This window comes from Giraffa tippelskirchi, chromosome 2 (assembly GCF_054371585.1).
Source record: "Giraffa tippelskirchi isolate mGirTip1 chromosome 2, T2T-mGirTip1v1.2.pri, whole genome shotgun sequence".
Classification (NCBI taxonomy): Eukaryota; Metazoa; Chordata; class Mammalia; order Artiodactyla; family Giraffidae; genus Giraffa; species Giraffa tippelskirchi.
Genome location: NC_137276.1, coordinates 67,001,285 through 67,022,999, shown reverse-complemented (window position 1 = coordinate 67,022,999; position 21,715 = coordinate 67,001,285). Strand labels below are relative to the sequence as shown.

The 21,715-nt window shown below is 44.8% G+C and overlaps 1 protein-coding gene and 1 long non-coding RNA gene across 29 annotated transcripts in view; one reads left to right on the top strand and one right to left on the bottom strand.

Moving 5' to 3' along the window:
- LOC145537638 (uncharacterized) overlaps positions 1–6,695 on the bottom strand; it is a 28,663-nt gene extending 21,968 nt beyond the window's left edge. The window contains exons 1-5 of the long non-coding RNA XR_014076406.1: positions 6,659–6,695; positions 6,455–6,573; positions 3,423–4,893; positions 2,308–2,881; positions 1,963–2,175 (exon numbers count right to left, since the gene is read on the bottom strand). This is a non-coding gene — a long non-coding RNA (uncharacterized LOC145537638). The remainder of the gene's footprint in view (positions 1–1,962; positions 2,176–2,307; positions 2,882–3,422; positions 4,894–6,454; positions 6,574–6,658) is intronic.
- Positions 1–21,715, top strand: part of HK1 (hexokinase 1) — a 121,986-nt gene that overhangs the window by 20,512 nt on the left and 79,759 nt on the right. For 20 of the 28 annotated variants that reach the window (XR_014076388.1, XR_014076380.1, XR_014076378.1 and 17 more), the window contains 2 exons: positions 12,075–12,171; positions 15,973–16,020. Coding sequence is in view for 13 of the 28 variants with exons in the window: in XM_081568159.1 (XP_081424285.1) it covers positions 12,145–12,171; positions 15,973–16,020 (75 nt within the window). In the remaining 15 variants the exon portion in view is untranslated. Of the gene's footprint in view, positions 1–6,788; positions 7,807–8,333; positions 8,377–8,551; positions 8,702–11,815; positions 12,172–15,972; positions 16,021–21,715 lie in introns of those variants that run through there. The other 8 variants (XR_014076385.1, XM_081568153.1, XM_081568154.1 and 5 more) reach the window with 5 other exon arrangements.

The window sequence follows — 21,715 nt, the reverse complement described above, 5'->3', positions numbered from 1 at the left end:
CTTCAAGTTTAAGTTGCTAGAGCAGCTCACAGAACTCAGGGAAACAGTTTACTTATTAGACGACCAGTTTATTACAAAAGGATATAACTTGGGAATACCCTGGTGGTCCAGTTGTTAGGACTCCTCAGCCTTCACTGCTGAGGGTGCAGTTTCAGTCCCTGGTCAGGAGACTAAGATCCCTCAAGCTGTGTGGTATGGCCAAAAGAAAAAAAATTATAAGAATATAACTCAGGAGCAACCAAATGGAAAAGATCCGTAGGGCAGGGTAGGTGGGATGGGCATCCAGCTTTCATGCCCTCTCTGGGTACACCTTCCTCCCAGGACCTCCATGTGTTCATCAACCTGGAAGCTCTCTGAACCCAATCCTTTTAGGTTTTCAAGGAGTCTTCAATACACAGACATAACTGATTAAATCACTGATATTAATTCATCTTCTAGCCCCTGTCCCTTCCCCATGGGTGGTGTGGCAGTGGGGCGGGGAGGGGCCCGAAATTCCAATCCTCAAATCACAGGGTTGTTTCCCCCTGGAAACCAGCCCCATCCTCATTAACATATACTTGAAAGGGGCTTGTGAATAATAAGGCACTCCCCTTTATCACTTGAGTTGTTTCTGGAATTGAAGCTATTTGAGGACAAAAGACCAAATATTGTAACAAAAGAGTCTCCCATTGTTTTTATCACTTAGGAAATTACAAGGGTTTTAGGAACTATGTGCCAGGAACACAGGCAAAGACCGAATGTATATTTCTTATTGTAAATCACATTATCACAGTGGTACTGCAGATCTGAGGCACATGTGGCTGGTCTTGGTCAGACTCACTCCTGCATTTCTGTCAGCTCCCTGGTTGGCTGGGAGCTGGCCAGCCACAGACACTCAACTGGGATGGCTGTTTCTACCCCATTGTAGCTCCTCATTAGCCAGTAGGCCAGCAGGGGCTTCTTCCCATGACAGCAGTGGCAGGGCTCCCAAGAACAACAAGAGAAAGCCTCTTATGTGTAGGCACTTTTCAAGTCTTTTCCTGTGGCACAGTTGCTATTGGCCAATTGCCCAAGGCAAGTCATTGGTGAAACCTGGGTCTTTGTGTATGGGAACTACCCAAGGGCATGGATATGAAGAAACCTATCCACAGTTGCAACAATCTGCCATGTGTACAGTGATGAAAGGGAGAAGATGAGTGCCAGGGCTCAAGTTTTTATTCAACCTAAGATTCTGTGCCATGGGCCAGAGGTTGGTGTTCTTACTCTGAGAAATCTTCTTGGATTGCTAAATATATATAGAGTTGTGTCCTGGTACCTTAACTGCTGTGGGGGTAGAAAGTATTACAGGGCAGGGGCCCTTCCATGTGAGCTGGAGTTTGAGCCTTTGGGGACCCATCTTTCCAGACTTTAATTAGAACTTGAGTCCCTGGAGCATATAGTGGTGACTCTTTAGAATCTTTTGGGTCCTGGTTGACACACCACAAGTGTATTCTTGTTGGAATTGCCCAATAGCCATGGTAAAGACAGGAGAGTTTGAGCCTCTGGATCTAGGAAGAGGTCATTGACATAAACAAAAGGTCTCCCATATAGCATCTCATAAGGACTAAGACCAACCTGTTCCTTAGGGGCAATATGGGTGTGCAGGAGAGCTATTGGTAAGCCTCCTTCCATCCCAGGGAGGTCTCCTGGGTTATCTTTTTTATTGTTGATTTTAAGAATTTGTTGACTCTCTCTACTTTTCCTGAAGACAGAGGCCTCCAGGCACAATGGAGATAATAAGTAATGCCCAATGCTTTAGAGACCCCTTGGGTGACCTTAGAAGTAAATGATGTCCCATTGTCACTTTGTAGTGACCTGAGCAGACCAAATCTTAGAATGATTTCATGGAGCAGGTTTTTTACCCCTCCTCAGCCTTCTCAGTCCAGGTGGGAAAGCCTTATCCATCTTGTGAATGTATCTATCATAACTAATAGGTGTTTATACCCTTGGAAAACTGGCATCTGTGTGAAGTCCATCTGCCGTCCCCTCCTGAGTAGGTCCCACATCATTGGACGGACTGGGCCAGCTGGGCTCTTTGAGCTCCTTGGGGGTTGTTTAATTGGCAAGTGGGACAAGAGGAGACAACTTGCCTTATTGTTGTTTGGAGGCCTGTTCCTCTGAAGGACTTTTCTAGTAATCTTTGGAGGACCTTTTCCCCTAAATGAGTGGTGGCATGTAAGGAGTTAATCAACCTCCATTGGAGGTTCCCAGGCAGAAAAAAAAGTCCTTCCTTTTGGAACCACCCCATATGATCTTGAAAGCCCTCACTCGTAGCTTTAAGAGTCTCACCTTCAGTATATGAAGGAGTTTCTGGCAAATTAGTCTGTGGAACTAAGGTGGCAACCCCTATTAGGGTATTGTTCTGTAATGCTGCTCTCTTAGCTGCCTGATCAGCTGCTTGGTTCCCTCTGTCATTTCCATGCTCCCTTTTTTGTGTCTTTTACAGTGGGAGACTGAAACTTCAGCAGGCAGATGAACTGTCTCCAAGAGCCTAAGGATTTGATTGGCATATTTGATTGGGGACCCTCGGGTGGTCAAGTGGCCTCTTTCTTTCCAAATAGCAGCATGTGCATGTAGCACTGGAAAGGCGTATTTGAAGTCAGTGTAAATGGATACTCCTTTTCCTTTTCCCAGCTCTAAAGCTCAAGTCAGGGCTATGAGCTCAGCTAATTGGGCTGAAGTACCTGGTGGCAAAGGTTTAGCCTCTGTGGTCTCAAAATTGAAGACTACTGCATATCCGGCTCTTCCATCCAAGACAAAGCTGCTTCCATCAGTGTACCAGATTTCCTCAGGATTGGTCAGAGGATCTTCAGAGGATCTTCTGACAATTCCTCTCGGGGTTTTGTCCAGTGGTCCAAGGTTCCTAGGCAAGAGTGAAGGGGGAGAGAGCCCTCAGGGATAGGCAAGAGGGTGGCTGGGTTAAGAACCTCACAAAGGGATATAGTCAGGCCTGGATTTTCCATCAGAACTACTTGAAATCTGAGGATTCTTTGATCAGACATACATAAATGGCCTCTCCCATTCAGGAGTTGTTTCACTTGGTGGCTGATAAAAATAGTTAGTTTGCCCGCAAGAGAGAGTTTTAAAGCATCTTCTATCAGGACTGCAATAGCTACAAGATTTTGAAGCAGAGAAAGATCTCTTCCCAATAAGGAAATAGGACACTCAGGGACCACCAGAAACTGGTGGGAAAATATTTGTCCATCCCAGCAACAAAGAAGTGCTCAGGTGAATCTTTTTGTAACTGTTTTTCCTGTAGCACCCAAAATGGTACAGGTTTGGGAGAAGAAGGCTCCAGAGTAGGAGGTCAGGACAGAGTAGGTAGCCCCTGTGTCAATCAAGAAATTCTTGGACCTACCTGCCACATCCAGTTGCACCCTTGGCTCCAGTCCCGTGATGGTTACCTGTGACAGGCGGGCTGGCTGGAGTGGGCCGCTTCAGTCCTATCGAACCATTGTGAGGGAAGGCTTGATGCTTGACCTTGAGGCTCTTGGGTCCTGAGGGCAGAGTGCCGCCCAATGTCCCAAATGATGGCATTTGTAGCATATTTTAGGAGACTTGTCACAGTTTGGACACTCTTAGGCCCAATGTCCCACCTGTGTACAGATTAGGCATTTGCCTTGTGCTTTGTCCTTTAAGGACTCAAGGTTTGCCATAGGGCTTCCCTGGAGGGCGTCCAGCATGCTTTGTCTCTTTCTTTTTCTCCCTTTCCTGGGCCTTGGCCTCCCTCTCCTGTTCTCTGTTATAAAAGGTATTGGTGGTTTGTCTGGACGATCTCATCTAAAGAGGCAGCACAGTCCTACTGCTGTAGCTGTTGTAACTTTATCCTGATGTCTGATGAACACCGGGACAGGAATTTGTCCTTTAAAATCACCTGTCCCTTGTAAAAGTCCAAGTCTAGATTGGTAAACTTCTGGAGGGTCTCTTTTAGCCTTTCCAGAAAGGCAATGGGGGTTCTCATTGGGCTCCTGAGTTATTGCTGAGCCCCGGGCATAGCTGGTTACATTCTGCTGGGCTGCTTTTAGTCCTGCCTTCACACAGATTAGAAAATGATCCCATTCCCAGATGTGCTCAGGGTCATTATAATTCCAATTAGGATCTGAGAAAGGGACTGCAGTTTCCCCCACTGGGTATTTATCTCTTGACATGTGAAGCCTCGTAGCATACCTTCAGGCTTCCTTTAAGACCCTAGCATTCTCAGGGTCAGATAAAGTTTTACTAAATATGACCATGATATCCTTCAATGTCAAGTCAGAGGCCAAGGTAATGTGTTGGAATGTATCTATATATTTGCCTGGGTCATCTGTATAGCTTCCCAGGTCTTGTTTGATCTGTCTTAGTTCTAAGAAGGAGAAGGGCTTATGACCCGGGTTGGTCTGAATTCTCCTCTAGTTTCAACTAAGGGACACACTCTAGTTGGCTTTTGTGGAGGGGGTGCTCCTGGATATGGGGACACGTTTGGATACAGGGAAGGAGTGCCAGGCAACTTGGGAGCCATGGGAGTTGAGCCTTCATGGGGAGCTTCCTTCTCTTGGTTGTCTGTGCCTCATACCATTTGCCTAGTAGGCTCACTTTTAGGGCATACAACAATCCCTTCCTTCCTATCTCTTAATTGGAAGAAAATTTGGACATGGGGGGGGTCTTTGTCCATTTCCCTTGTCTTTTGCAGAATAAGTCTAGCTGCAAGATGGTATTGTAATTTAAGCTCTCATCCTCAGGCCAGTGTTCCTTGTCCCCCAGAGGATACTGTGGCCACGCAGTGGCACAAAAGAATTTTAAGTGACTTCTCCTTGGGGTTAGAGGATCGAACAGCTTCCAGTTATCAAGGGTGCATCTCAAGGGCATCTGTCGGGAAGTGGATTGGTTATTTCCCATCTGAAAGACAGTGATGACAGCCAGAAAAAGAAAAAAACTAATAGGCCTCCATCTATTTTAATGGGTAGACTTCATCACGGGTGAGTCTTTCTAAAGCTTATCCTACCCAGTACTGTTACAACCTGAGAGCCAGGCATCCCCGGGTCAGGGTGCAGATCTCCAGGTAGGCTGAGGCCTGACAACCTCCTGGAGATTGAATCCCTGGGCAGGTTGAGGCAGGTCAGACTCCTGGGACCCCTGGGCTGGCGGGTCCCCAAGCAGGTTGAGGCATGACAACCTTCCAAGGACCAGATCCCTAGGCAGGTCGAGGCAGGTCGACTTCCTGGGGACCCTGGACTGGAGTTGGGCATCCCCAAAGTCTCCAGCATGAGCAGTGCTGGGTAGAATTAAGGGGTTATAATCTTAACTCATTGTTGGTTTGTCCACTGTGGATGGGAATAGATACCGTGATGTAAAGCAGTCCAAGTCTGTGCTCTGAGACTGAGAACCTGGTGAAACAGCCATAAGCCTTATCCTCGTATAGCTCTGAGGGAATGTAAATCACTGATTTCCTCTCCTAGTCTTCCATAAGAGCAGTTTAGGGTGTTTTCAGTGGTAAACATTTCATTGTCATAGACCCACTCTAGGTAATAACAGAAGTAATGACAAACGAGTGGATTATCTGGTCCTGTTAGAGGCATTAAGAGTATTTTAATAATAAGTGGGATGGAGCATGTTGCCCACAGCAGGGGAGGGTCCTGGTTGTAGGAGTTAGTAAGTGGCTTAAGAACAAATTGATAAGAAGCAACAAACCAGATGGTCCATAAAAGTGGAGTGGAGATTTGATCCGGGGGTATGTTTGTAACTTTAGGAGAAGGATGGCAAGGGTCTGGGCCCAAACAGCCTGCAGGGCTAACTCCCAAAGTGGCAAACATTGTCCCTTGAAGCCCAATTGCCCTTGAAGGGCTGCCACCAACAGATGGACTTCTAGCAGGCATTGTGTGCCTGTCACCCACCCTAGTGGGTTCACTGAGAGATGCTGTTGTTGCACATGTTGTAGGAAACAAGGAAGATGAAGGCCTGAATATCTAGAAAGAGTGGATATTACACAGTATTTCTCTTGCAAGGGCTAGCTATTTTCTGTTTGTCCATCCAAAAGATTGTAGAGGCAACATTGTGAACCCAGACAACATTGTGGGCTCAGGAAAAGAGCATGTAACGGGGGGGAAGGAGGCAAGGCACAACTTTTGAAAGAATGACATGGCCCAAGGGCATGACATAAACTGATTAAAATCAAATGGGTTCAAGATGACAAGTCAAATTCAACTAAACCTTGATGCTCAATCTGCAAGCTAAATGACACACCCAGAGGTGCCAGGACAGTTCCAAGGCACTGTCTAAAGACCAAGGAGTTGGTGGTTCCCCAATTGTTGGGATGGTCCTCCCACTCATAGCATATGAAATCACCCAGCTTGAAAAAACTAACCACATCACATTCCATGGCCACTGCATTCACCCTCTTTGATGGCCCACACCCTGTGGGCTGTACTTCTCTCTAAATCCGAACAAATTCACCTCTTACCTATTGCTGTGTCTCTCACTGAATTTTTTTGCAATGAGACATCAAGAGCCTGAGCTTCATTAAGTCCTAAAACCAGGCACCATGGGTTTTGGCCAGGCTCAAGTCCCAGGAGAGAGGACCTGAAGGATAGGAGAAAAAAGCAGTGGGAAAAACGTGCCAAGGATCCCCTTCATAACCTGCTGGAAAATCTACTAAATACTTGACCTGTGCTCACAGTTTTCATTGGCCTGATCCTTGGCACAAAGAAAATTAAGGACAGAAGAACCCCCACCCGCTTGGGCAACAGCTACAAGAGTGCAGTGGATAGTGGAGCCTTTGTGACACACTGGGGAGTAGCCTCTCCAGAGTCCCTCAGTTGCACCCACTGCCACTCACCTGTTTGTGGGGGGAGGTGGGGGGGGTTGGTTCAAGGAGACAAGAAACAAGAGATTGTAAAGGAATTAAGATTTTGTTAGCCATATGTCCTTCAAGCCATAGGGGCGAGAACTTCCTACCCCAACCAGAGGTCTTCTGGAATCTGGGACTGAGCTGCGTGAGCTTTCTGCTGAGTTTGTTTTTGTTGTCCCAGTTTCCAGCACGCTGGGCTTCTTGTCACTTCCACTGCGCTGAGGTTTCTTTGCATTCAGCTTCCACCATAGGAAGATGATTTGGGCTTCTGCTGTGTTTGGCCTCTGCCTTGCGGGGACCAAGCTGAGCTTGTTTCAGCCAGGTTAAATCCGAGAAACGGCACCATAGATGTTGGGGGAGTTTGTAATTTCCTTGCTTCTGTCTCACTGTAGCAAAAATTTGAAGTGACAGACAGATCAGTGTTACAGCTCAGCTTTATTTGGCAAGCAAAGGAAAATACATCCTCAAGGCGTGAGGGTGGGCAGACCCAAAAGATGTGAAGAGAAGAGAAGCCCAATTTTGGCTCCTAATTTTATGTTTGTTCTCGTCCCTCTGAGCCTACCCTATGTAAATTGGGCTAGCCAGGAGGGCTGTTTGTTTTACCTGAGGTCCTCACTCCGGTCCTCAGACCTTCCTTTGTTCTATTTTCACCAGCTTTTCCCTTCTTTGTCTTTTAGCCACCAACATTCTGGACTCCTTTTTCCTATTCTAACCACCTAACACTATCATTGCGCTTTAATTGTTATAAACTCTGCAAGGGCAGGGACTGTGTCAATCTTTTTCACTACAGTACTCCTAACATCTAGTACAAATAAATACTCAGTGAATGGACATCTTTATAATTTCACCTTTGAGAATTACAGAGAGGTGTTTTCTCATGCTTCATAATGGTGCTATATCTGGCAGCTAGATACCCACACCTGGGCTTCTCTGGGTTAGAATAATCTGTTGCCCTCTCTGAGTTGGTAAGTGTAGATATAACATTAATAATAATAATAATAATGGCCATATTTATTTAGTACTAATAGCTTTTGCTTATTAAGTACTTATGTATGCCAGGCTTTCCACATTACTTAATCTGCAATGCATATCAGGAGAGTTCCTGGACTCGACTAAACCTCCAGATTCAAAGATTGCCACAGGCCACACTTGGCCCCATTCTGCACACAAGACTATAGGACAGGAACCACAACTTGCCCACAGAACAAGTCCGAGCGCTTCTTTTCTGAAGGAGTCTGTGTAGCAGTTCACAGATAGGAGGAGACAAAATCTCATCAGGCAGGTGCAGGATTCCTCTCAGCTTAAAATCTCCCTTCCCCACAGGAGACAAATTCTCTTGTAACAAATCCATGGGGACACCTTCCAGGGTCCCTGTGGGGACAGGACAAGAATCACCTCTCTGAGCGAAGCCCAAAGCTATGGTATTCCATCTAGTGTTTATAGTTCATCCAACCGAGAGCAATCTACTCATCATGGATGATCTTTATCCTAGGAGATGTTGCTTAGAAATAAGTTTGACATACTACCCTTACCAGGTAAGTAGGGGAACAGAGCTAGAGCGTTAACTAAGGCCATGTTCTAATGCAAGTAGGGGTGTACCCTGGTGGTTTAGTGGTTGGGATTCCAGGCATTCACTGCTGCGGCCCGAATTCAATCCCTGGTGAGAGAGCTCAGGGGCTTCCCAGGTAAATAATCCATCTGCCATTGCAGGAGACGCAGGACACTTGGGTTTGATCCCTGGGTCGGGAAGATCCCCTGGAGGAGGAAATGGCAGCCCACTACGGTATTCTTGTCTGGACAATTCTATGGACAGAGGAACCTCGCGGGCTACAGTTCATGCGGCTGCAGAGTCAAACACAAGTGAGCATGCCCACACGCAAGCGTGAGAGAACTGAGATTCCGCAAGCCGTGTGGTGCAGCCAAAAAGGAAAGTAGAGAAGGGTCATTCATTCTCACCTATTATGACCTCCACTTTATAGACAAGGAAACAGAGAGAAGTTCAGTAAGAAGCAGAGCAAGGATTGAGCCCAGGTCCTAGCCCGCATTGCTATTCTGTTAGTCCATCTAGCATAATTAGGAGAACATCTTTTTATAAAAATAGAATTAAATCATAAATTACAAAGCAAAATGTTTGTTGCCCATAGGTCATACTTTTCTTTGCACTGCGCCAATGATTGGAATTTCATTAGCGCTGGATTGATAGAGCCTGTTACCTTTTGTTAGTGCCTGTGGAGCAAACCAAGAGCAACCAGGGAGGAAACCAAGCTGCCTTTACACTCCCAGCTGGATGTCTCCAAACCTTTCTGGTCAGGCACTCTATTAGTAAGATACTTTTGCAGGCACATTCCCAAATGCATGTATTTTAATTATTTTGAGACTGTATACACATACGATTCCACATATGTGGAATGTTCAAAATAGGCAAATCCACCGAGAAGAAAGTAGCTTAGTGGTTTCCAGGGACTAGGGTGGGGAGAGTGAGTGGGGAGTACCTTCTGATGGGTACAAGGTTTCTTTCTTTCTCCTTTTTTTGGCTGCACCACTCTTCTTTTGGGATCTTAGTTCCCTGACCAGACATGGAACCTGTGCCCTCAGCAGTGAAATCCTGGAGTCCTAGCTACTGGACAGCCAGGGAATTCCCTACAGGGTTTCTTTGAGGGTGATGAAAATATTCTGGAATTAGATAGTGGTGATGTTTGCACAACCTTATGCATACACTAAAACCACCAAAGTATATACATACTTTGCAATGTGAATCTTTTGGTATGTGAATTATATCTCAATTTTAAAAAAATTATATGCATTTAGTAAGGTACTAAAATAATGTACACATTATAAAGACTAGCCTAAAAAAGTTACAGGGTGAGATTTAAAAAGTTGTAAATAAAAGTCCTGATAGCATCTTCTGTCACCCCAACAAACTGTCTTGTGTTCCCTGTGGACTCACTTCTTTAAACCGTCTCTGAACAGGCTGTGCCCCCTAATTATAAGCCTTTTCTGGCTCTCAATAAAAGCCCTTTCTGCTTTCACAGATGTTTTGAATTTCAGTAAATTTTCTTATCAATCAACAGGAATGATGGTTAACTAACATATCTTGAATACGCACTAGATGCCAAGCTTCTAAGTTTATGTACCTCATTCCTATGTGGCTCTATTATTATTCTCCCAATTTTACAGTTGAGGAAACTGAGACTCAGATAGGCCAAGTAACTTTTACAGAGTCAAGGCTATTATGTGACTGAACAGGGCTCCAAACCAAGTAGCCCAACCTCTAGACTAGGTTGGACACCTGCTATGTGCCTAGAACCAGGGAACGCACAAAATCCCCATACCTTGGGAGCTTATCCTCTGATGGAAGAGTTGGGGGGGCAATTATCAAGTAAATGTCAAAGTACTGATATTTCTAAATTCTCTGAAGGATATTTGATAGCCAAGTTTGTGTCTTTTCTCTTCCAGAAATTCTCGAGATAAAGGAATTAGTGTGAACTTTTAAATCAAATTTTGTTTAGGTAAACAAATAACAAAGCAACCCCACAAGTTTTGTTTATGCCTCTGAGCTGGGCCAGGGAGGCTTTGGGGTGTCAGGGGTGCCCCAGATATCCTGCCAAGACCACTTCTGGCAGAATTCACACAACCTGAACTGTTGGGATTCAGTGGCTGCCTGCCCAGCTTACGCCAGTGTTTAGAAGCTTGGACTCTTGGCTTACCCTCTGAGAACTGAAAAGGCCTCAAATTGTAGGGAGGCTTTGGATTTGCTGCAGCACCCTAATTGTTAGGCAAATCACAATATATTTGTAAGCTGTCCGTGATATGTAGAGACAATAATATTGCTATGAATTTTGACTTGAGGCTATTGAATAAGGATTCTTGAATTCGCCTTTCTGTATACAAATTCTAAATCTCTACCCAGTGTAACCAACAAAAAATGATGAGATCTTGATTATTGTTGTTGTTTAGTCCCTCAGTCATGTCCTACTCTTTTGCAATCCCATGGACTGTAGTCCAGTAAGCTCCTCTGTCTATGGAATTTCCCAGGCAAGAATATTGGAGCGGGTTGCCACTTCCTTCTCCAGGGGATCTTCCTGACCTGGGAATCGAACCCACATCTCCTGCATTGGCAGGCAGATTCTTTACCACTGAGTCACCAGAGAAGCCACTGAGATCTTGTTTAATTGCCATGAAAAGATTTTCCTAATATAGTATTCCATGGAAAAAAGTAGATTTTTAAAGTATATTATAGCATGATTCCATTTTTGTATTCATATTGGTATGTAGTTATCTGGAGAAAAATATAAGGAAGGAGCAGGTACCACAATGTTAATAGAGCTTGTTTCTGTAGGAATGAAGCTGATCTAAAATTTTAAATTACTTGTCCGTATTTTCCGACTTTTGTTGTGATGAGTGTACATTGCTTTTGTAATTAGAAAATTATTTTTTTACACAGAGATACTCCTTGTGAAATCACTCAGTTGTGTCCGACTCTTTGCAACCCCACGTACTGTACAATCCATGGAATTCTCCAGGCCAGAACACTGGAATGGGTAGCTGCTCCCTTCTCCAGGAGATCTTCCCAACTCAGGGGTCAAACCCAGGTCTCCTGCATTGCAGGTGGATTCTTTACCAGCTGAGCAACCAGGAAATCCCGAAATACTCCCTACCCTGTTTGTTTATTTTTTTAAGATTTTTTTTTGATACGGACTATTTTTAAAGTCTTTATTCCATTTGTTACAACACCGCTCCTGTTTTATATTTTGGCTTTTTGGCTGCTAGGCATGTGGGATCTTAGCTCTCCAGTCAGAGATTGAACCTGCACCCCTTTCATTGGAAGGTGAAGTCTTAACCACTGGGCCACCAGGGAAGTCCCTACCCTGTTTTGGACATGGGAAAAGAATGATACTGTGATGAATATCACGCTTCTGAAACATTGGCATTGTCTTGGCTAATTTCTGTTCCTACTTGGTTCCTTCCCCAAAGGAACACCCAAGACCAGAACTCTTTCTAAGCAGAGGAGGCTGAGGCTGGGATGAGGCACCACCTGCAGACTAGGTTCCTGGGAATTTCTTCTGGGATGACAACCTGCCAGAAGCCTTATGACGGTTTACTTTTGGAGACAGAGGCCTACACTCAGCCCCTAGTCCTCAGTATCTGCCTGTTTAGCATCCCAGCTGGTGAGGACAGGAACGAGGTTGACAAGCCCCTGACGCTGCATCCTCTGGGCTTTGCTTTTCTCCAGGCGTCACCGCCCCTGCTGCTGAGAGTGGAAGAGAGGAAAGGACCTCCAGACAGCAAGTGTCCTCCCCACCATGGGGCAGACCTGCCAGCGAGGATGGGTAAGAGCTCCTCTAGCTTTTCTCTGACTTCATAAGGTCACTTGTGCCCCTTCCTGCTCAGCCCACTCTCTCTGGCAGGAGTTACATTAGGATCCATTTTATAATGGAAGCGCCAGACCAAGAGCCCTACAGGGACCTGTTATGGAACAAGTCAGGAGCCCCTCAGATCCAGCCTTTCTCTGCAGTTTAATTTTCACCTGAGCCAGAGACGTCCTGACTAAGGGGAGACCAGAGGATTATTCATGTAACCCCTTTGGTTAATTGCTTCCTAGATAGTCATCTGCAAAGTCACAGATGCGTGATGTAAACAAGACTGTGACTTTTTCTGTCTAAGAGAAGCCGTCCAGGGCCATCTTCTGTGTTGCCATGTAAAAGCTGAAGCCCATTCTTGCCTCTTACAGACAGCTTTTCTGCTCCTCTGGGTGTTGAAACACAGATGTTTCAGGACAACGTTCTGAGTGGGCTGGCTCATTTTAAATTAACTTGTGCTACAGATGGCCCCTCTGGGCAGGGACACACTTGCTCCTTTTTAAAGTTATGGAAATAGAGGCACTGGGGGGTTTTAAGCCCAATAGTCGGACAATCGCAGAGCTAATGTCCTGGGGACAGAACTCTCTCACACCAGCATCTTACATCTTAAACACTCCTGTGGCCCCAGCACTCTTGGGTGTCAAATTAATTCCCAAATAGTGTTTGAAAGTGGGGGGGGGGTATACAAGCTTGCGAGCCACTTTGGCCTCCGGGTGAGGGGCTTGGGCACACAGGAGTGGGGTGAGGTGGGGACTCTTCCCTTCAGTCCTGCAGGACTGGTTTAAAATGCCCCCTTCATCATCTCTGAGATGGACTTTGCAAAGTGTAGCCCAGACACATCCTTCCTACCTTGCAGGGTGTTGAGAGAATTGGATTTAATCTCATTTCTAACCCCCAAGTGGAAGCTCAGTCTCTGTCTCTTCTGTGGAATCTGAGGCGCCTGTTTGGTTACAATCGGAGACTCTGTGGGTCCCTGGTCTTCAACTTCTTTTCCTTCCCTTCTTCTCCTTTACTCCACAACCGGAACGAGACAAGTTTTGCCTGCTCTGAGGAGGAGGAGCACCTCCCAACTAGAAGGTTTGTCTAGGGTGTCATTGCCACCTCTCCTGGTCCCCACTGTCCCTTTCCTGTGCCCCTGTCTGGTTTTGCAAGCTCCAGGCAGAATGCCACTGAGTGTTTAAAACAGGCCAGGCCAGCCTTGGAGAGGCGGCACAAAGCAGCCAGTGTCAGAGGCGCCAGGTGGCAGTCAGCAGGCTTGAGCATTGGCACTTGGAATTTGAGGTCACTCTGTGGGTCTAGGACTGGTCCTCCACGGTACATGGGGGCCCAGTGAGAGGAACATGGGCTCTGGGGTCTCAGACACAAGCTGAAAACTGCCAAGTTGGAGGCTGCTTTGACCTCTCAAGTAGCCCGGGGTGAGTTGGGGTAAGTTGGTGTTGTTGCCCTGTGCTTCTGTATAAATCCATGATCTTTTCTGCAGCTGCTACCATTTCAGGAGCAGTACCCCATGCCAGCCACTTCAGTTTACATTCCTTTAATTTTCACAAAGGCCCAACAAAGCAAGTATTATTCCCATTTTACAGATGGAGAAACTGAGGCTTGGAGAGGTTAAATTACTTGCCTAATTTTGCACAGTTAGCCAGTGGCAGATCTAAGATATAAATTCAGGTCTCTCTGACCCAAAACCTGTGCTCTTTCTACCTTCACATCAAACTTAAGGCTCAGAGCAAGGCAGGCCACTCAAACTATAACTTCCTTAGGACAGTTCTATTTCCAGTTGTTTCAAGCTTAGGAATGTTGTGCTTTGAATATTGAATTCCTACTCTTCCTCTAACAAAGGGCCAAAAATTACATGGTTCATTCAGTTTCCTTTTCTTTGGTTCCCTGGCTATCCCAAGCCCCAGATAATATTTTTTACTGACCGCTCACTCTTCTTTCTAGGCCTACAAATATCTGCAAGATTTCATGAGAGCCCTTTCAGGGGAGCTTGCTCTCATGGAGTATCAATGTAAAGCCTAGACCGTTTGGGTCTTGGGCATGCAGAAGACATGCCTGGACTGTCCTGGTCATTTGATGCCTTTTCTTGTTTTCCTAGCTTCTCTAGGACCATGATTTCTTTCTTTCTTTTAGTATTTATTTATTTATTTAATTTGGCTGCTGCGGGTCTTTGTTGCAGCTCACAGGATCTTTGATATTTGTTGCAGCATGAGGGATCTTTTAGTTACGGCCTGAGGAATCTAGTTTCCTGACCTGGGATCGAACCCAGGCCCCCTGCATGGGAAGCATGGGATCTTAGCCACTGGACCACCAGGGAAGTCCCAGGGACCATTATATAAGGGCTTCTTTGGTTTGCAGTCTGCTTAGAAGAGGGCGTGGCTTTTCAATTCATAACAGCAAACATTAATTGAGTACCTACTCTCAACTTCAGGCAGGGCAAGAAATGCTGAAAAGATAGGAGTTGCTTTTCAGGGGGATGCAGATTTTCCTGCTGGTTCTCACAGGGTCTGGCTGCATGTCTGCGGGCTACCATGCAACCTTCTAGAAACCTCTGTCTCCTTCCTCAAAAGGAGGATTTCCTCTTGTGCTCTGTCACTCTGGATTCCATTCCTTCTCACCCATTGAGAGTGGTGTTTGCAAGAGTCCCAAGAGCAGCAAGAGAGAGCAGGCCCCAGCACAAGCCATTTTTCAAGTGCTTGCATCCTGTTGCTACCGTCCTACTGGCCAAAGCAAGTCACACAGCCAGTCCCAGAGTCACTCTGGGAGGAGACAACAGTGGAGCATAGATACAGAGAGGTGAACTGTTGTGGCTCTTTTTTTTTTGCAAACAATTTACTGTTTATGTCCCCCTTATCACCTCAGCCGCCATGATGAAGAAATCCACATGAGCCTGTCTCTTGATTGGCAATTCAGTTCAGTCACTCAGTCGTGTCCAACTCTTTGTGACCCCATGGACTGCAGCACGCCAGGCCTCCCTGTCCATCACCAACTCCCCAAGTTTACCCAAACTCATGTCCATCGAGTCGATGATACCATCCGACCATCTCATCCTCTGTCGTCCCCTTCTCTTCCTGCCCTCAATCTTTCCCAGCATCAGGATCTTTTCCAATGAGTCAGCTCTTCGCATCAGGTGGCCAAAGTATTGGAGTTTCAGCTTCAACATCAGTCCTTCCAATGAAAGACTTGATTGGCAGCAGCTCCTCAAATCTGTTTGGCAGGGGAAATTGTTAGAGGGTTATGGAAGGGCGGGGTGCTAACTCAGCAAGTGGTCACTGCTTAATGCCCACAGTTCCTCCACACTCATCTGGAAAGCATCTCACCCTGCAGTCTTGGGGATGCCGTGGGGCCAGTGGTTCAGCAGAGACAGATCCCTGTGTTCCTATGGCTTCCCTACCCACCTCTCTAGCAGCTAGCTCAGCCAGCTGTGCTTTCATTATTGATGAGCACGTCTGTCTTCTCTCGTGGACTGTGGCTCCCTGAGGGCAGAGCCACTATTGTTTTTCATCTTTGCATCTCCACCTTCTAGCACAGTGCCTAGCACATTTGTAAATACCTAATAAAGGCTGATGTGAATAAATTCATGAATTGAAGATTTCTGAGCTCGGCTGCATTTCATGCAGAGGCTCATTTGCCACTATAGGATATGTTTAGGTATTTCAAGGTTATGTGTAGTTACTTTCACTTTCTGAGCATAACTGGTTAATTATAAGCACCAATATGCTGTGAATGCAAGTTGCATGCCTCTATAACACCTTATCTTGTCCTGTCTTTCAGGGTACAGCAGCTGAAAATTCAATCCAGCCCCCGCTTGCTGAAAATAAGGTAAGAGACATCAATGTTATTTCCATTTCCTTCTGTAACGTTTTCTGTAGAAGAGCCTTAGTGTATGGCAATTCCCTTTGGAAATTCTGATCGTGGTTTTAGTGAGAAGCCCTGCAGTGGATTCTGGGGTGAGGGTCCAGACCACCCGCCCCGGGCAGAGGCTTTTGGAGAGGACTTTGTTCCTAGGCTCCCTTCTTAACCCCTTTTTTGAATATTATTAATTTTTACTGGAGTATAGCTGCTTTACAGTGGTGTGTTAATATACACATACATATATCCACTCTTTTTTGGATTTCCTTCCCATTTAGGTCACCACAAAGCACTGAATTAGGGCTCCCTGAACTATACAGGAGGTTCTCGTTAGTTACCTATTTTATACATAGTATCAATAGGGTATATGTGTCAATCCCAATCTTCTAATTCATCCCACCCACCCTCTTCCCCTCTCGGTGTCCATACATTTGTTCTCTATGTCTGTGTCTCTATTTTCATTTTGCAAATAAGACCATCTATACCATTTTTCTAGATTTCACATATATGTGTTAATATACGACATTTAGCCCTTTCTTAGAAGCAAAATGCATCATAGCAAAACATGGTGCTCTCCAGCCTTGGAGCTGTGTGGCATGCTGACTGTGGGAGAGACTCTGGGAGACGGAATGGAAGGGTCTCTAGCCTCTCTTGTCTCTTCCAGTCAGTGTGCTGGAGCCGGCTTGTCAGGATACTGATGCCCACTCCTCCACCCCGGAGGATGGACAGGTCTCAGATCTTCCCTACTGGCATCACCCATGTGCTCCCCAAACAGAACATTCTGTGCCATTTGAGGTGGGCACCCCCCTCTCATTCCCCAACCTGGCACTTTACAGTGTCTTTAAAATCGCAACAGGAAGTACCCTGGTGGCCCAGTAGTTATGGTTCTGGGCTTTCACTGTCATGGCCTGGGTTCAGTCCCTGGTTGGGTAACTGAGATGCTGCAAGTCATGCTGGTGCGGCCAAAAAACAAAAAAACAAAACAAAACAAAATTGCAACAGAGTAGATCTGAGGTGGATTGCTTCATGCAAAGCTGGTAAATTGGAGTCCTTAAGAGCCAATTTTCTGGAAGAAAAGCAGAATAACGCTCGATTTCTCCTGCATCTGGGTCCACTATCTGGTCCTGGGTGAGGCTCAAGGCTGGGTTGGTATTCATAGCCACCTCTGCCCTGACCCTTATTCCACTGATTGTACAGCTCTATTTTTCTCCTTTCCAAAATAAATAAGAGTCTCCAGTGTTTGAGAATTTATGGTTGAGAAGTGAAGCTCAACAGAAAAAAGTTACAACATAGGGTGACATGTGCCTTAAGAGCCAGATGAGGGAGGAATCAGTTGTGTCTTGGGAAGAGAAGGAAGGCTGGATAGAAGAGGTGAGATTTTCAGAAGGTCTTGATTGAGGAAGGACTTTGTAAGGCCAGGATAGACATGCCCAGTGGAGAGAGTAGAGCCTGTAACAGGTGGAAAGAAGCCTGGAGAGGCTGTCTGGTGTGATACTGGTGTGGATGACACAAGGGAAGGCTGATGAAGCTGGGTGAGGCAGGCACTGGGTGTCTGGTTAAGGGGCTCTAGCGACTGGGTCCAAAAGATCTTTAGGCTGAGGCACCATGTGATTACACTGTATTCTATCTGGCAGTGGCAAGGGGCATGAGCCTTGGGCATCCAGGAAACTCAGACATGGGGATGTGGGCATCCCCATGTCTAGAGAGATCCCCAAAGGTGTGTGTGCAAGAAAATCTACTCCAGTGGAAAGAAAATATTACAAGTTCCATTGTAACCAATTTCTTGATGGTAACCTTGCTTGCTTAGACTTTCAGATGGTTAGTAGTATCATCTTGTACCTAGGGTCTCTCATAATGAGAAGTGGTTGTTAGTGGCCCCTTGCTTTGTTTCCTGAACCATTTTAAGTGTATTATGAGGCTTTATATATTCAAACTGCTTGATTGAAGATTTTTTGTTCTTTACTTTTGTTCTTTTCATATGTTTTGTTTTTCAGGTTTCTGGATAATGTTTTATTTTTATATAATTCCAAACTTTAACTAGTTGAAGTTTTATGCATGATATTATCTGGCTTTAACTAGACTGACCCTTACAAAACAAGCAAGTGGCTGAGAAAGATTTCTACATAGAAACTGGATTAAAGCTAATGAACAGTGAGAAAATAAGAGTGCTGATTACTTTCCTGTCTCTAATACAAGCTACTCATCAGTCACACCTTGGGGTTAAAACAAACAGAAGGTCTGATCAAATATAATAAGTAAAAATTAAAGTGAGCAAGGCTATTTGAATTCTGTCTCTACTTCATATATCGCTAATGATGAGCTAGTCCTTATGTACATAGAAGGCCTTGAAATAATTAGCTAATGATACATTAGGCCACAGCCTTTTAAAATGGTTTATTTCATCTTTATCTCTTTATTTTTATTAAAGTATAATTGACTAGCAGTCAAATGCATAAATCCTAAGTGTTAGATCAATAAGTTTAAACACATGTATGCACCTGTATGTGCTTCCCTCACAGCTCAGTTGGTGAAGAATCCACCTGCAATGCAGGAGCCCCCAGTTTGATCCTTGGGTTGGGAAGATCCCCTGGAGAAGGGAAAGGCTACCCACTCCAGTATTCTGGCCTGGAGAATTTCATGGAGTGTATAGTCCATGGGGTCGCAAAGAGTCTGACACGACTGAGCAATTTTCACTCACTCACTCATGCACTTGTATGGGCTTCCTGGTGGCTCAGATGGTAAAGAATCTGCCTGCAATGCAGGAGACCCGGGTTCGATCCCCAGGGAAGGAAGATCCCCTGGAGAAGGGAATGACAACTCACTCCAGTCTTCTTGCCTGGGAAATCCCAAGGACACAGGAGCCTGGTGGGCTACAGTCCATGGGGTCATCACAAAGAGTTGGATATGACTGAGCAACTATTACTCACACTCATATGCACCTATATAACCATCATGCAGTTCAAAATATAGAACATTTCCATCACTCCCCAAAATCTCCTCATGCCCCTTTCCAGTCACTGCTTCTACATCCCCTGTCCTGAAGTTATCCTTGTTTTGATTTCTAGCACCATAGGTTGGGTTTCTTGTTCTTGACCCTCATGTAAATATAATCATACACATGTGCTCTTTGGTATCTGGCTTTAATGTTTTTATATTGCTGCATATATTCATTCCTATATGATTTTGTATATAGAAGATCCTGGGCTCCAAAATCACTGCAGATGGTGATTGCAGCCATGAAATGAAAAGACACTTACTCCTTAAAGGAGAGTATGACCAACCTAGATAGCATATTAAAAAGCAGAGACACTACTTTGCCAACAAAGTCCATCTAGTCAAGGCTATGGTTTTTCCAGTAGTCATGTATGGATGTGAGAGTTGGACTGTGAAGAAAGCTGAGCGCCAAAGAATTGATGCTTTTGAACTGTGGTGTTGGAGAAGACTCTTGAGAGCCCCTTGGACTGCAAGGAGATCCAACCAGTCCATCCTAAAGGAGATCAGTCCTGGGTGTTCATTGGAAGGACTGATGTTGAAGCTGAAACTCCAATACTTTGGCCACTTCGTGCGAAGAGTTGACTCATTGGAAAAGACCCTGATGCTGGGAAGGATTGGGGGCAGGAGGAGAAGGGGATGACAGAGGATGAGATGGCTGGATGGCATCACCGACTCGATGGACATGAGTTTGGGTAAACTCGGGGAGTTGGTGATGTACAGGGAGGCCTGGTGTGCTGCAATTCATGGGGTCGCAGAGTCGGACACGACTGAGCGACTGAACTGAACTGAACTGAACTGAAGATACACACACACACACCGAAACTGTTAGAATTAATAAGCATATCCAGCAAGGATAGAAAATCCATACACAAAATTCAGTGGATTTCTATACATTTACAAAGGAAATCCAAAAATGAAATTAAGAAAACAATTTCATTTATAATACCACCAAAAAGAACAAAACACTTAGGAGTAAACTTAAAAGAAGTATAACACTTATACTATGAAAACTACAAAACACTGTTGAAAGAAATTGAAGAAGATCTAAATAAACGGAAAGACATGCCATGTTCATGTATATTGAAAGCCTTAATACTGTTCAGATGGCAATACTCCTCAAATTGATGTACAGATTCAACACAATCCCTATCAAAATCCCAGCTGGCTTCTCTGCAGAAATTGGCAAGTGAATCCTAAAATTCACATGGAAATGGAAGGAACTCAGAATAGCCAAAACATCTTTCAGAAAAAGAAGAAAGTTGAAGGACTCATATTTCCTATATTCAAAGCTTATAAAGATAGTGCGGTACTGGCGTAAGGATGGACATATAAATCAATGGAATAGAATTAAAAGTCCAGAAATAAACCCTAACACCTTACAATCATTTGATTTTTGACAGGGATAGCAAAACAATTCAATGGGGGTTAAGAATAGTCTCTTCAACAAATGGTGCTGGGACTATTGCATATTCACAAGTGAAAGCATGAGGTTGAATCCTTACCTCATTCCATAAGCAGTTCAGTTCAGTTCAGTTTAGTCGCTCAGTCATGTCTGACTCTTTGCAATCCCATGGACTGCAGCACACCAGGCTTCCCTGTCCATTACCAACTCCCGGAGCTTGTTCAAATTCATGTCCAGCAAGCCATATGCAAAACTTAATTCAAAAGACCTAAATGCAGTAGCTAAAATTATAAAACTGTTAGAAGAAAACATAGGTATGAATCTTGGTGACCTTGGATTGGCAGTGTTTTCTTAATGTGATACCTGTTATGAACCAAATTATGCCTCCACAAAATTTATATGTTGAAGTCTTAGCCCCAGTACCTCAGGATATAATCATATTTGGAGATAGGGTCTTCAGTAAGCTAAAATGAGCTCTTCAGGGTGGACTCTGATCCACCCTGACTGGTATTTCTACAAAGATGAAGTCTGGATACACAAAGAGACATCAGGGGTCTGTGCACGAGAGAGAAGACCATATCAGGAAGCAGCCATCTGCAAGCCAAGGAGAGAGGTCCCGGAAGAAACCAAACCTACTAACACCATGGTGTTGGAAAATTCTAAAATTTGGAAAGCTTCTAAAATTGCTAGAGGGTAAATTTCTGTTGTTTAAGCTTAACATCCAGTCAGTGATATTTTGTTATGGCAACCCTAGCTAACTAATACAATAGCAAAAGAATCCCTGAAGTGGAAACAACCAGCTGTCTATTAACGATGAGTGGATAAACAAACTATGATATAGCTGCACAACAGACTATTATTCAGAAATTTAAAAGACTGAGGTTCAGATATGTACTACAACATGAATGAACCTTAAAAACATATGCTAGTACAGAAGAATCTATTTTCAAAACAGAAAGAGACACAGACATAGAGAATGGACACATGGATACCAGGGTGAGAAGGGGGTTGGAATGAGGTGGGAGAATGGGACTGACATATATACACACTGCTGTGTATAAAATAGATAACTCATGAGAACCCACCGTACAGCACAGGGAACTCTACTCACCGCTCTGTGGTGACCTAAATGGGAAGGAAATCCAAACAAGAGGGGATATATGTATAGACATAGCTGATTCACTTTGCGGTATAGCAGAAACTGACACAACATTGTAAAACAACTATACTCCAAAAAATTAAAAAACGACAACGAGAAAATTATGGTAA